Source organism: Atractosteus spatula, chromosome 9, assembly GCF_055471065.1.
Source record: "Atractosteus spatula isolate fAtrSpa1 chromosome 9, fAtrSpa1.hap1, whole genome shotgun sequence".
Taxonomy (NCBI): Eukaryota; Metazoa; Chordata; class Actinopteri; order Semionotiformes; family Lepisosteidae; genus Atractosteus; species Atractosteus spatula.
In genome coordinates, this window is record NC_142714.1 from 17,046,161 (window position 1) to 17,061,530 (window position 15,370).

At 35.3% G+C, this 15,370-nt stretch overlaps 2 protein-coding genes across 3 annotated transcripts in view; one reads left to right on the top strand and one right to left on the bottom strand.

Annotated features, from left to right (window-relative positions):
• eif2ak4 (eukaryotic translation initiation factor 2 alpha kinase 4) overlaps positions 1-1,884 on the top strand; it is a 33,966-nt gene extending 32,082 nt beyond the window's left edge. For both annotated transcript variants that reach the window (XM_088924656.1, XM_088924657.1), the window contains 2 exons: positions 496-614; positions 1,434-1,884. In XM_088924656.1, the coding sequence (XP_088780782.1) occupies positions 496-614; positions 1,434-1,491 (177 nt within the window). In that variant the 3' untranslated portion in view covers positions 1,492-1,884. The remainder of the gene's footprint in view (positions 1-495; positions 615-1,433) is intronic.
• Positions 1,885-2,339: 455 nt separating this feature from the next.
• The window catches only part of LOC148828307 (cysteine-rich motor neuron 1 protein), a 52,182-nt gene continuing 39,151 nt past the window's right edge, over positions 2,340-15,370 (bottom strand). The window contains exons 8-14 of the mRNA XM_088924658.1: positions 13,980-14,101; positions 11,545-11,763; positions 10,796-11,011; positions 9,016-9,237; positions 7,903-8,028; positions 6,918-7,096; positions 2,340-6,580 (exon numbers count right to left, since the gene is read on the bottom strand). Coding sequence (XP_088780784.1) covers positions 6,389-6,580; positions 6,918-7,096; positions 7,903-8,028; positions 9,016-9,237; positions 10,796-11,011; positions 11,545-11,763; positions 13,980-14,101 — 1,276 coding nt within the window. The 3' untranslated portion in view covers positions 2,340-6,388. The remainder of the gene's footprint in view (positions 6,581-6,917; positions 7,097-7,902; positions 8,029-9,015; positions 9,238-10,795; positions 11,012-11,544; positions 11,764-13,979; positions 14,102-15,370) is intronic.

Here is a 15,370-nt window from a genome sequence, read left to right on the forward strand (position 1 = left end):
ACAGCAAGTGTTCAGTCATTAAACCACATTAACTGATGCAGCTTTGTAGATAGAATGATAAGGATTATAACATGTTAAAGAAATAATTTACATTCTGAATAACATACAGTTCTCAAAACTTCAGAATTCAACAGACTAATGACCATACTGTAATGCTTTTCTGAGTTGTATTACTGCAAACAAATCAAATGAAGGTGAAGTAGTGTGCGAAAAGTGAATTGAGTCACAGTGAAAGATCAGAATAAATGACAGCACAGCAAATGGAAAAAAAATGAATTAAAAAATGTCTTCAACACATTAAACAGTGCATAGAAGAAACTTTTTAGGTGCAAGGCATTTCTTGCTTCATGTGGCTTAGATTGATAATTTATCCAGTGGAAATTAATTGCACACCTGGGTAACTTTTTATGTATTTTTTGCATGCTGTTTCATATATCATTTTTTTTCATAATTGTTTCTACAGCCCACATATACATTATGTTTTCTGTGTTTCAGTGTGATGGGGATGAGCAGATGTTTAATGCCAGTGTCAAGCAGTTGCTATCTCGACACCCAAAGCAGCGCTATTTAAAATCCATCTGTGAGGAAATCCATCATTTCAAACTTGTTAAAAGGTATGTGTTCAAAATAAAAGTAATGTTACCTAAATATGCTTTGTAGTGTTCAAGATTGATTTAGTCTTTACAAAACTGCTTAGACTGCCCTCTCATGGGGTTTCCCATCTGTTATCCCTATTTACATTCAATTAAAATGATCCTTTTTTATTAAAAGTAGTGAGCCTCTAGGCAAATAACAAAATTTGGGATTTGTATAGAATTCCACTTCTCTTCTTTTAACAGTGAGCTGCTGTTTTTAATGGGAAATATTTGCTCCGACTCAAGGTAGCAGCTGGTTACAGAAAAAGTTCTCATGGTTCGAAGTGACACTATACTTTTTGATTAAACAGTTAAATTCGTTTTTGTCAATAAGTTAACTCTGTGGTTTATCTACTGTTCTTCTGAAGTGGGCCTCAGAAATCTGACTGCAAAGCCAAAAGCCACCAGTGTCATAAGAGACCAGCTGTTGAGTGCCACAGCAATTGTGAAGTGGCTTTATGAAAGTGATGCATTTTTAGAAATGTTAATTTCATTGTAATCATTTAACTTACTTTTTAAGGAGTTGTTTTCAGAGCTTTTTTCTGTCAATTTCTTAATAATTTGATCCTGTAAACAGCCCACAACTTTAAATGAAAATATGGATTCATAAAGAACAAATTAATACAATTATCATGTAATGATTTAACCGAATGCTGAGAAACCTGCAATCAAGGGTATCTATATGTAATTAAATTAATTCTTATTATATAAAACTCACATTGAGATACTTTTCTTTAATGCATCAACTTCAATTTCATCTTAAAATAGATTGTCTAGTAATTTCTTTTATCATTTCAGGGTTGCTGTTCTTGTTTTATATAGCTACAAAGAAGACTACTACAAGATTTTCCTTTGAGGGTCAAGATTAAGGTGCACACAAAAGTGTCATATCTGTTTTGGAAACTGGATTTTTGCTTTAGGTGCATTTCTTTGTACCGTATAACTGCAGTTTAAAAAGTTAAGCAGTATGCATTTAATAATAAGGCTCAAAATAACATTTTTTCAATGTGATAGGAAAAGGATGGAAGAGTTTACAGGTCTTGTGTCTGCCTGTTGGTCTGTAAGGTAGCAGGCATGTAATTGTTTTTGGAATTGATTATGTATCATTAAAATGTTCAGTGATTAGATCATCTGAAGAATGAAAAATACATCACGTCAGATTTGTATTGTTATACTGTATTTAAGAGACTAGTTTTATATAAAAGGTAATCTTGGTGATGTGTCAGTATTAAAACATACTCTATTTTACCTTTTGTGGTGTATTTTTTTCCATTCCTCTTATTAATATTACTGAATAGATTTAAAAGCAGTTTAGTAACATTACTTAATTTGTATTGGTTTTTTGAGATATTAACCTTAAGGTAGAGCTTCAGAGTCCTGGTTTTAGCTAATTAAACTTTGGTTTACTATAACCTTTTTATTTTTTACCTTTGTTAAAAAGTAGCATATTCCTACAAAGCAGAAAATGGACGAAAAACATCAAATTATTGATTAAATTATTAAATTACCATTTGTTCAGTTAGTGGTTCAATTGGTTAATAAACTTCTATGCAATAACAAAATTTCAGGTACACTTATTAATCAGAAGTGGGGAGGGATTGATAAATCAGTTTCACAGTTATCATTTCTGCAGAAACTAAAAATTCTGTAGTCTAGTGTTTTGTTCACACAGTTTATTTTTCAAGAAGGAAAAAAAAGGCAGTAAATGTTACAAATATCTAAGAATTGCATATTTACATAGTTTGCAATTGGGGAAATAAATAAGCCACTTTTACATTTTCTGGGTAATAAAGCAGACAAAATAAGAAGTTTAAAATTCTAGAAATATACAGCAGCATTGGCTACCACCTTTTAACTAGTCAAACAATCATTAGCTTCTGATACTATAGTATTAATAAATAAAGCTATGTGAAAAAATAAATAAGGTACTCTTTTTCATCTACTTTAGACTACCATTTTTTACACTTCGGAATTGCAACAGCAAAAGCTTTTACAGGTAGCCTGTTCTCTTAAAGCATGTGTTTGTAGAAAAACTGAATTGACCCATATCTGTTTTCTGTTAACATTCAAAAATAATACACAAATTCCTGTGTAGTACAGTATGTGTAGTTCTGTGTTATATTTTGAACTTCAGAGACAGACACTACAATATCTTCTTCTGTTAAAGACAGATCCCACCGCCAGTTTAACACTTCTGTATATGTATCACTGAAACAGTTTTCACAAAAAATATAGCTAATAAGCAATTTTAAGCATAGGCATATCCTCAAGCAGTTTTGAGAAGTATGATAGGTGCATAAGAGCAACATTACTGTTTACTGTTTGCAGGACTGAAACAGCAGGGTATGGAAAATAAAACCCCTTTAAATGAAGGCACATTATATCAAATTAAAAAACACAATGATTTTCTTTAGTTTTGAAGACCTGCAATTTCTTTGTAATACACAAACTAAGGAGGATCATAAGCAGTACAAGCGCCATTGATAAATACACATTCTTCAAAAATTTTAAAACTTCATTAAAAAAAATAGCAATATTTCACAGCTCTGTTCACTATAATGCATTGTGCATTGTACTGTACATTGTCCATCGCAAATTCCTCTGAGGTGCCAGAGGCTTTTTTTCCTTTTAATAGCTACCATCGTGGGTCTGGGTCTGGTCATATTAATTGTGAAGGATTTTGTTTTTAATATCAGTTTTACTAGGACACTTAATTGTTATGAATGTTGTGCCTCCCCTGGTATTGCATTTTGGGAAGAAACATCTACTTGGATTTAATCAGATGCAGACATTTAAAGCCAGCTTAAATAAAATGGAGAAACTTAGATGGATAAACATTATAGCTGAACAAGGAATTCTGTATGCTTAGACCTCAGAGTTTAGAGATTTCTAAGTAATTAGAAATTATAGGTTTAAGATTGAGGCTCAGTACATGCAAGCAAAAGTCAACTCCTTTTTGTGTGTAATATTTGGTTAGCTTCTGGTGGTGGATAGGTTGTTAATGATACAATTTGTTCTTTGTTACCTTTTAACCTTTATACAAAAAACAATGGAAGGCTTATTTAAAGGTTATGATTGAAGTACAGACTCTCATTTGGGAAAAGCATTGAAACAGAAAAAGTAAGAGCCCTACCCCACAGGAGTTTCAAAATGCTTTACAATATGTTAAATAATGTCAATCATTATACCATAGTAACTAAATACATTACCACTGTGCATTAATAGCATTTTATAAAAGGACATTTTCTTTTCATTATCTCCTGTACAGTAACTGTCTGCACTGTGTCTGCTTCAAGTCATTCCAAACATTTTAAACATGGTAGAAATACAGAGAAATGGAAGTTAGATATAAAGTACTTTATCAAGATTTATAAATAATCCTGAAGCCAGCTATGATTAAGACAAAAAAAGGGTATTTTTACTAATCTAAGCCAACAAGAACTGAATATAGCCCATTTAAAGACTAATGAAGAATAAATGTAGAAGAAACAAATTTAGCAGTCAACATTGTTTCCCTGCACTGACTACTTTCACAGAAATAGTAATTCTGTGAAAGTTTTCAACACATTGGTTGGTTGGCAAATCAATGTGTTTCCTGATGAGATGAGCCTCCAAACATAGCTAAAAATCTTTCTGTTCTGGGTTTCTTTAAAGTAATCACGGAAAATATATCCATTTTCAGCCTTCTAGGTAAAAGTTTACCCTTGATTTTTACTGCAGGTTTGTCTTTCAATACATTATTACATGTTAATTGAGGAACCTAAGACATACAGATAAGATGCCTTTTATATGAAGCAGAGTTTCCTTAACCTAAACTTGATTGCATCAGTTTGAAGTACACCATGTGTGGTCCAGTGTGTTTATCACTGGGCCCCATTTCTGCACTCAGTTTTACTTCAGAGTGCTGCCTTTTGATTTTTAAACCAGATTGGAGATTTTAATGCATGTTTCATAGGTTCTTTCATTTAAGCCCTCAGAGTAATTTACTGTTTTCTTTAAAAACAAAAATACAAGTTGGCACCGATGAAGTTGAAAAATTAATAAGATTGAGATCATAAAATTTAGTTAATGAAAAATAATCATCTTAAAACAGATCATACATCATAAGCTATTTTCATGAAGTTCATCTATTCAACTCTATGACTCATCGTCAAATTAATAATGCCAAATGAGTCTTTCACTTATTATTACTGTTTTATGGGCGAGACAATCTAATGTACTTTACACATCACATTTTGGGACTGCTAACTCAAATGCAAAACAGTACTTCTTAGACATTGCTCAACTAGCTGAATGCAGAATTACATTGACTAAAAGCTTTTAAGTGATGGTGGGTTTCCATTATGTTGATACAAGATGCTTCTAAATGTACTGGGTTGGCAAAGGAGCTGAAGGTTTGGTGTAATTTAGGCTTAGTTCTATGATTGAGAACAAACATACTGCAGCAGTTCTCCAATGTAATTTAACTTTATAATATACTGTATATGGATTTTCAACATACTAATAAAGCCCAATCCATTCTAGTGAATTTTTCTCACCACAATTTAAGAAATTACATTGCATCAAATTACTTATAATAAGCAGACTCTATGGTAAATATTTTTTGTTGATAGCCAATCTACATCTTATTCAGTCCAGCTTTACTGTGTTGCAAAGTTGATTTCTGTTATTCCAAGTTGTATAAGAGTAGTTATTGCACTAAGCACGCATAGTCCAACTGAAATCAGAACAATCTTTTATACTAGAGTGACAATTTTGCATTCTCTCCCAATTCTGCAATTCTCTTGTGCAATTGAAAATCACATTTTTATCTGCCCTGTTAAAAATAGCGTGGATATTTTCACAAAGCTGGAAACACAAAACATTATAATGTATAACTGTGCACACTATTGCAATTATAGAAATGTGCCAGCCATATATGTTAGCATCTTCCACCCATGTTTTCTATGTAACCCAGTTTAACTACTCAGTTGTGCTTGTGTGGGTGTGTGTGCTCAACGACCACTGTCCCCTGGTGCTCTATGCCTCCAGAATAGACCCTGGATAGTGTGACACCAGGTATAAGCAGATTTCTGACAGCTGGATGGATTTATGTGATATTTTGTTCATTTTACATAAGTAAACTATTCCCTTACTCTTCTGGAGTATTTAATGGCCTTCTCATGATTCTGTTTCAATTCTCATCTGTTATCATTACATTGTTTATTTATTTGCTAATTTCAGAACATTGTGTCCTGTCAGCTGTGAAATTTTAAAAAGATTGAAAATTGAATAGATACATCACAACTGGAGGTTTTAGGTAGAGGAAATTAAGGACTGATCCAACTGTAAGAAACTAAAAACAGTGAAAATATGCTGTAACTAATTTGTCATAAGCATTACTTTAATTTCTGCTGTGTTCCAGTTTTTTCAAACTGGTTACATCTATATACTAACAAGAAATATTCAAGATAGCCTCCGAAGCGCTTACATCCTTAAGCCATCTGAGCTAATTTCTTGAAGAAAACTCATGAGATGCATAAGACAATGCTTAGCAAGTATGGCTACTTTTTCCTTTTATAAAATAATGGGACATTTTAAAGCTTTAAAATTCACGGAAATGTCACAGCTGTGAAGTGTTCTGGCTTGCATTTCAGGCTGACAATCTTCATCTGTTTTATCAAAGACTCACTTCCAAGGTATGCTTTTTAACAATCATTGTAGAAACGCAAGAAACCTATTCGTTCCCAAGGAGTTTTTTTAGTATCATAGTTCTAACCCAGCAGTCGACTCTGCTTGTTGTTCACTTTCGCTCTAGGGATGATGTATCTATCACCATTGGAAGAGCTGCCTTCTGCTGTGAAGCTGACAGTGCAGTCACTCTTGACGTTTTGAAATTTGTTTTCCTTTGAGGGCTCCATGTAAACCACAGCATTCGTATTCACGTGCTTTTTCAGAATGACTGTCTGGAAAGACAGAAGAAACTTATCACTTTACTTACAGTCAAAGCTGTTGTAACAGTAAAAATACTAGTGGAGCCTTTGAGAAAATTGTTGATGCATATAACACTTATAATGTAATGTTTGTCTCTGAAATGTGTAAAACTGCACAACAATGCTGCATAGAATTTGGAATTGCTGTGAATATGTTTATATTTATTTCTGATGATATAAAGACTTTTCTGCAGTGCCGAAAATAATCACTGCACAATGTTCTTTTAATATACAGCATCCAGTGTATACAGTATTACCAGCAACAGTGATCTCTGCTGTTTCACTGTATTGTTCCTCTTTGTAGTCCTACCTTTTTTGGTGCATTGTAACAAGACAAAAGAACCCATTTCTTCTTCTTGTTGATCAGAAGAGCAACTAGAAGGAATATGACAATGGCCAGCAGTATACCAGCTAACATCCAGGCTGCTGACTGATATATCAAAGCCACTTCTGTCTGGTTTGGGAAATCTTCACCGAGACCTTTTCCATCTGCAGCACAAAGGACAGAGTACAGAACCATGTTGTATTGTGTCAAATTTCTCACACTGACTAGTGAAATGAAAGAACTGTAGTAAAAGCAGAAATATTTTTATGACATTATTCTGTCCTAATCTATGAAAAAAATATTCTCTCTTTATTTACTTGACAGACACCCTCTTAGTATTAGAGTAGTCTTTTGTAAGTTTACCAATCTATGGATTACTTCCCAGAGCAATTTCAACTGTCTGTCCTCCATTCATTTCAATCACGTCTTTCTACAATCTCAGTTCCCAAAATTCAGTTCTTTATCTAGTGTTGTATTAATGTCAGTTGAACATCCTGCATAGTGGTTTATATATTGAATTGTTTATTGAAACCATATTTTTCTGTTATTTCAGTACTCATAATCTCCAATTCTTTACAGTTATATCTCTAATTATTGTACCAAAAACAGTAATCAATGTATGGTAAGATCTTACCTGTTTTTTTAACTTTGTGTGAATTAAGTAGAGATAATGTACGAAACCAAAGCTATAAAAAAGTAGCCAATGGGGTATCACATACTTTTAGTGATTAATGGTGTAGAGTGTTGGCTGTCCTGCTTATGAGACACCACTTATATCAGAACAGAGACAATGCATTGGTGGATCATTTTGGTGGTGGTGGAGGGTAGTCCCTATTACCTGTAAAGCACTTTGAGTGGAGTGTTTAGAAAAGCGCTATATAAGTGTAAGCAATTATTATTATTATTATTTCAACCTCCAACCTTTAAACACCTTGAGTGTCAGTGAATAAGTGTCTACATGGTATTTTACCTGTAATTGCAACAACTGGTGGGAGCCGAGTTGTGGAAAACCACCATCTGCTGTCCTCTGTGTATGTTGGTTTCTCTCTAGGTGTCTGGGTTGACAGCATTAATGGAACCATGGTCGTTGTCATATCTTAAACACAAAATTATAAACATCTGGTCAACATGCAATGCAGAGAGGAGTAAAACACAATCTTTGTAGGTAATTGTTCCACATACTGTATAATTCCAAAATTTGCCAGTTGAAAATTGTAAAACACCTAAGACCTAAAAGATTTTAAATTGCCCTGCCAAAAATGGCTTTTGAAGTGTAAAGGTCATCTGCACACTGGCATTGAGGGCTGTATTTTTGCATTACTGCTGTGGGAAGGCCAAAACAGGAAACTAAATCAAGCTCTTAATGATCTTTTGTTGACTTCGTGAAAATGGAAATACTGAGAGGGCTTCCATTTGTTTTCAGTTTTTTTTTTCCAGTGCCACATACCAAAACAAAGCTAAGATCAAACGGTCATAAATGGTTTAAATACAATGAGCTGCTTCAACTAATGTTTCCTCTATAGGAAAAGCTGACCTGGAGCTTTGTTTTCATGTCCTCACATTGAGGGAGCAGGCAATTCAGCAGGAGACAGGAAACATGGCTGAATGCATGAACACTTTGGGAATGTTTTCATTCTGTGCGGTCTGTGTCCAGCAGCATTTTTGTGAGTAATCTTGTTTTGTGAGTGTCAGAGAAACTCAGATTAACCGCAGCTTCTCAGTCCTGTTCTCTGATAGTGAAGCTTTTGTATGAGCTTTCAGAAAATGACCAGAATCATTTGCAAGGTTAAGAGAGATTTTCTCAATAGGAAAAGCAAAATATGAGTTCAGTCCTATATATATATATGTAAATATATATTTATATTCAGCAGAATTGCAATTAGAAAAACAATTTTTTTCTTACCTCCTAATATACGTACAAGAATACAATAATATAAATGTGTCCTCTTCTATTAGAAGCAGGCCCTTCAAATTTATTTCTCAGCATGGAATAACCCAAATTAACCATGAAAAGCCAGGAACCAGAAGGGCAGGCTATCCAAGACTATATTTTCCAATGCAGCATTTAAAAAGCTGCACTTACCTAAACAATAAGGGCAGCATTGGCCTTTCCTCAGGACAGGAACTCGGCAGTTAGCTGGAGGGCATTTCTGGGAAAAGCACTGTATGGTTCCATTGTTACAGGTACAGCTTGTACAGGGATTGTCTTTCCATGAAAATCCAGACAGGAGAAGCTCCCCCTCACTGGATGTGCAAAATTCAGAATGGCTGTTGTTCACAGGAAGCAGGGGCTTCAACTGGTCATCTGTGAATATGAAGTTCCAGATCAATGCTGGATTTATCATGATTCATTTAGTATCACAGGTTTTAATCACACAAATGAAGAAGTGCATACTGACACATTAGTTTAATCATTTGAGTAAATGCATCGATTCTGAGAACTCATTATAAGTATGATAGACCTACCAGAAGATCTACCAGGAGAGTTTTCACATTTTCTTTTGACACCTCTCAGTAACAGCGTTTGACTACACCGTACATTTATATATTTTGGTATTCGTGAGCTGAAACTTAAGGTGTTTCAAAAACATACATTAACAGATTACTGGCTGACCTTTTCATGAACTTTCTCTATATACATCTGGAGAGTTGGTACCAGTGAATGTCATAATATAATAAGAAATGTTACAAATGAGAGGAGATCAGTCAGCATTTCTGGCCCATTTGATGGTTGGCTTCAGCCATAAGGTTGAGTAGGTTCCTCCATACTCCCATGACAATTTGGGTAAACATGTGCCTCCTATTCTTTCCTGTAAATGTTCTTTTATATATTTTATATATGTGCTAGAACTCCATCATAATTGTCACAAATAATGAATGAATTATATTTGTTTCTGCTGCACTTCAGTCATTGTGTGTCTCATTATTTTGCCTGTAGAGTAAATGAAGGACTGTAACTGGTGCAATAGAGGAAACTTTTATTTGCCTCTGAGCATTGTGTAACTACACCTAGTACTCAAAATTCCAAGTACTGAAAAACCAAGATTACATTTCAGTTCTGATGCAATAATTAATGATTTGAAAGATCATATACAGTATTTGTCTTTTTTTGAGAAATTCCTTAATGCCCTTAACACTAGAATTCTCTTTGCTATGGTCATTTCAATAATCAAACATTTCTGAAGATATTGCTTTGATGTTGTAGACAGAAGGTAAAATTTCAAAGGCTTGGCTTTTTTCATGATTGAATGCTGAAGTGATTAAAAGTCTTTGAAAAAAGCTAACCTTTTATGAGTAGTCATGAGCTTCTGATTTACATTATTTCAGTATGTGAGCAGGAGGAATTGATAGTGTTTATATATAGGATTTTGCAGGAGCTCTCACCCACTGGAGTCATGCATTGCCAACTTGTGATTAAGGAGGCACATATGTTTTTCACTGTAAGATCTTAACTTGATGTGAAGCTGGTATGTGCTGGTATGGAGTGTTTATAGGGTTATGTCATACATAAAAATGTCCCACAAAGCTGTCTATCAATCGTAGTTAGAAAAAACATATGTTGAAAAATATGAGTGCATCAAAGCTTTTCATTTTGAAAACTTGTAATGTTAAGATGGTATTTTCACATATACTACAGCCCTGACATGAATATGTTGCAGGTTTTAAGCTGTTTCTGTATACATGTGTTGGAGGAGGAAAAAGGAAGAAGGCAAATTTTATTCTTAGTATGGATACAGCGTGTATCCTTGCTGACTAATGTATTCAGCAGAGCAACATGAACTTTGTGACTGTCAATAAATCACAGAGGATATTGCCCACTGCTAACATTTCACTTCCAGAATAAAATACACGGCACTTGTTACCTGGACAGATGTAGCAGCATGAGTCCTTGCTTCTGGAAGGGGCTTGGCAGAGCACAGGAGGGCAGACTTCGATGTCGCACAAGACACGGGCTTTCCTGCAGGTGCAGCGTGTGCACTCATCCAGTTCCCATGTCTCTCCTTCCACATAGAACTCTCCTCCTGGAGCCCTACACACCACAAGATCCCCTCCATCCAGCTGCCCACTGCCCGACTCATCTGAAGGGCAGACAAACAGCTTAGAGGGTCTTCGGCAATATGCGTATGAAAGCTTTCAGCAAGTGTGTCAGGAAGCCTCCATGCTGCACTCCCAGTAATCCAAAAGTAATTTTGGAACTAAGAATTACACCAAACAGAAATATTTTGGGGAAATGTCTTATACTTTCTACGATAAGCATTTGTACTATAAGTGTCTACGAGAGTTTTCCCATTTTCTTCAGTTTTCAAGGAGTGGCCTGCAGTGAGGTTGGCAGTATCAAAAGGCCTAAAGTTAAAACTTTCCCTCCATGAAGATGTCACTAGAGCAAATGGCATGTGCAAACAATTTATTAGAAAATGACAAATCAGGACTGAAGTTATTGTACTGTATGATCTCCAAAAATGATTGACACCTAAAGGAAATCGAAATAACTCTAAAGCATTTTTTTTTCTGGTGAAAGTCAAGGACAATTTGTATCTGTCTTTATCTTCAAAATGGTTTGTTCTGTGTAATCCACACGATCAAAGGGGTTAACACTGCTTGGTCTGCTTACCTTCACAGCTTGGGCAGCACTGGTTTGGCCTGACCACGGGGTGAGAACAGCTGGGCACCGGGCATGTTATCAGCAAGCACATCTCCCGGGCATCATGGCAGTAACAATCCCGGCAGCCATCGTGCCAGCTCTCCCCTTCCTTGTAGCGGTGTTCGTTAGCTGTCAGGCAGTAGCTCGCTGTGGGAGCAGGAACTGTTGTGCTGGGGGTGTGGCTAGTCTCTGCAGAGGCAGAGTTAAATATTTTGTTGGATATTTTGCCACAGATTACTAGTCAACAACAATAAAGAAGAACTATGTAATAAATAAAGTGAAATCACATCATCAAAATATTCCTGAGTGTAAATTAAAGACAAGTAAACTCAGGAGTGAGATGAAACAAATTGACTGTCTGGATGGTGTGTTCTTTGCTTAAGAAAGTTGATAGAGTAGGTTTTTGTTAACTTCTCCAGATCTCTATCCTATAAAGGATATCAGAACTATGGGATGTGCAGCTTGGCCCCACACACCATTGCCCTCACCACAGATGAGGAATGGGATGGAATGTAGTTTAACTACCTTTAAACCTTGTGAAACACAACCCGTTCAAGCTGTTCTTTCTGTTAGCAAAGGTCCAACAGATGATTTGGTAGAGGTACTGTAGCCAGTGAGTGATGGAACAAAAAACTGTCATTCTAAGTCATATTGTGACAACTATCTTGTAAGACATTATACAGTACAATAGGATTTTTTTCAATCTTATGAATACAGAGAATTATATTTTTTCTTATATGATATGGACAATAAAACCCTTTTCTTCCAATGAATCGGGACTGTTGTTTCTAAACTTCACCCCATGTGGCTGGTAGAATAGCTTGGGTTTGCTGAAAAGCACAATTTGTGGTAATATCTGTAAAAAAACAATTGGTGTCCAAGAGGCATCATTTTGTATAGTATTACAGCTAATTAAATAAAACAATTCTAACACATAAAATGTAATATAAAGTCACATATACATTTCCTTTTGCTTTGTTAGCTTACTTCCCAGAGAATATTTATTCATGCTTAGGGAATTGTCTAATATGCTTAATAATTTTTGCAACCTTCAAAAACTGTTCCAAAATCTCTTACTTTATTGTGACATGAAAGTACTGCCAAAGTATACTGATGAAAATTGAAAATCTACCTACAGTAGTATGAGAATGAAAAATCTATGTGGCTCCCCAGAATGTTTTGTTCCCTAAAGTTTAGCAGTCCACTGTATAAGAACTGCAAAATAATCAGACTGAATACAACATTAAAGTTAAGCAATTCATGGCGCTATGAGTTTACTAAAAATTTATACTATATTCTATAGCTAAAATTATTATAACTGCTGGGAAAAGGAAACAAAAAAACTGTCACAGCAATACTACGCTACACACATTTATTTAAGCCCTCTCTTAAATTAAAAATAAGAGCAAGGCGCTTAACACTTGTAAGATAATAAATAGTATTTACAACACAAAGTATCTTTGGACTCTAAAGAGGCTTAAACTTAATTATCCTGTCATCGTGACTGATCTTCATATTCTTTTTGATGCTGTTCACCACATATAAAAATAATTTAAAGCAGTAATCTATCGCTAAATCTTCCTCATGAAACAATGATTCTGCATAAAAAACTTCTCCTTACTAAATATATTTTGATTTTAATTTAAAATAAGTGGGTGTTCAGTAATTTAAAATAATAATAATAACAATAATAATCATCATCATCATTATCATCTACACTTACTGTATTTAGTGCTTTTCTTGATACCCCACTCAAAGCTCTTTAAAAACCACCAACCATACTGTATGTAGCACCAGCACGCTCACCACACACAAGCTATCAGTGGGGAGGAGAACAGAGTAATGAAGCCAATTCATAGATGGGGATTATTTGGAGGCCATGGTTTGTAAAGGCCAGGGGGAAATTTGGCCAGGGCACCAGGGTTACACCCCTTACTCTTTCTGAGAGATGCCCTGGGATTTTTATTGACCACGGAGAGTTTGTTTTACGTTTCATCCGAAGGAAGGTGCCTTTTTTATTGTTTTCCCATCAGTGTATTGAGACATTATTACCTAAACAGACCACGGTATAAGCACTCGCTATTTGTCCCAATAACACCTCTTCCAGCAGCAGCCTCATCTTTCCCAGGATGTCTCCATCCAGGTACTGGCCAGGCTCACAGCTGCCTAGCTTCACTGGTTGCTAGTTGTGGGTTGCAGGGTGATATAACCGCAAAAAATAACATGAACTCAATAGGAAAGCATGTTACTCCATGTCCTTGTATAATAACTTTGGAATTTATTTCTGAAAGTCACTGAACCAGTTTTCAACAGTCTTTGAAAGATACGAAACAGCAAAGAGCTATTGACTATATACTGTACACAATTCCCCCAACAGAGAAATACAGGACAGAGAAAAATGTCACCTTTACACACACAGATGGAGCATCCTTTCTTATTCTGCTTGTAACCTTCCCTGCAGTCTTTGTCGCAAGTGAATGGAGGACATTTCACACAGCGGCACATCTCACAGCCATGCTTGTTTCTCCTGTGTCAACCAAAAAAATGATAAGATAACTGAGTTAAAGGACTGTATAATATTCTACATATCTATCCATCTTCTAACTGCTTTATCCAGTACAGGGTCATGGGGGAGTCGGAGCATATCCTAACAAGCAACAGGCACAAGACAGGTTACACCCTTGCATCAACTCATCACAGTGCAGACACACACACAAACACAGACAATCATACACTTATACCTAGGGCCTAGTCAAGGTACAGTATGTCTTTGGAACATGGGAAGACACCAGAGCACCTGGAGGAAACCCATACAAAGTTGGGGATAGCACCCCAGGTCTGGAATTGAACCCATGACCCCAGAGCTGCAAAACAACAATGCTATCCACTGTAGCACCATGTTGCCACAATGTAATAAACCTGGCTTAATTTATTGCTTGCGTTTTTTAATCAATTTGTCCCATTCTGAAATAGTCTTTCTCAATTACATATGGGAAGCAACTAGACTGGTTGGATAGAAATAATTTTGCTATTTTCTTTGACTCTTTATAATTGTGCTTAATGTCATTCAAATTGCATCTTAGCGGTAAGGAATCAGAAGCAAATTACAGTACTATGGGTCCAGATGGACATTCCAGGTATACACAAGACATATGGTTCTGCTTTTAGAAAATATATTAGTTCTCTTTGAAGGGTTCAGATAAAAGCAGGACCATGAAACATGTGATGCCCTGTAGTGAACTCATGATAATACTTAAAAAGGATGACAAGCATTCAAAACTCAAGTATTAAAAATTAAATACTATACAAATAAGAAAATTAAACCAGAAATATCTAACAATAAAAATAAACCTATCATCCCTTGTCATAGAAATTAAATGAGAGCACATGAGAATTCCTATTTTTGTTCCTGAATATGTCCCTGATGGTATCTGTTGTCTCTAAATAACTACTAGTATACATTTATTCCAATATACTGTATGTTCTAAAGAAACCATGACTGTATCTGCATTCCACAAAGAATTATGGTGCATTTGACCTTAAGAAGAGGTCAAAGAACAAAATCAAGGACATTTTTGATACGATACATATGGTTTCCTATATGTGTTACAAAATAATCATAACCCTGTAAGGGGTTATTAGAAGGATTTACCTTTATGAAAATAAAGGTCAGAGGTCACGGGCAATGCCATTTTGTTTTCCTGTTGATAATACTCTTTATGGAATTATAACTGACCTGTAGGACAGGCCAAAGGTATTGATTTTACCTGTCTGCTTCATTTATCTGTTTACAATA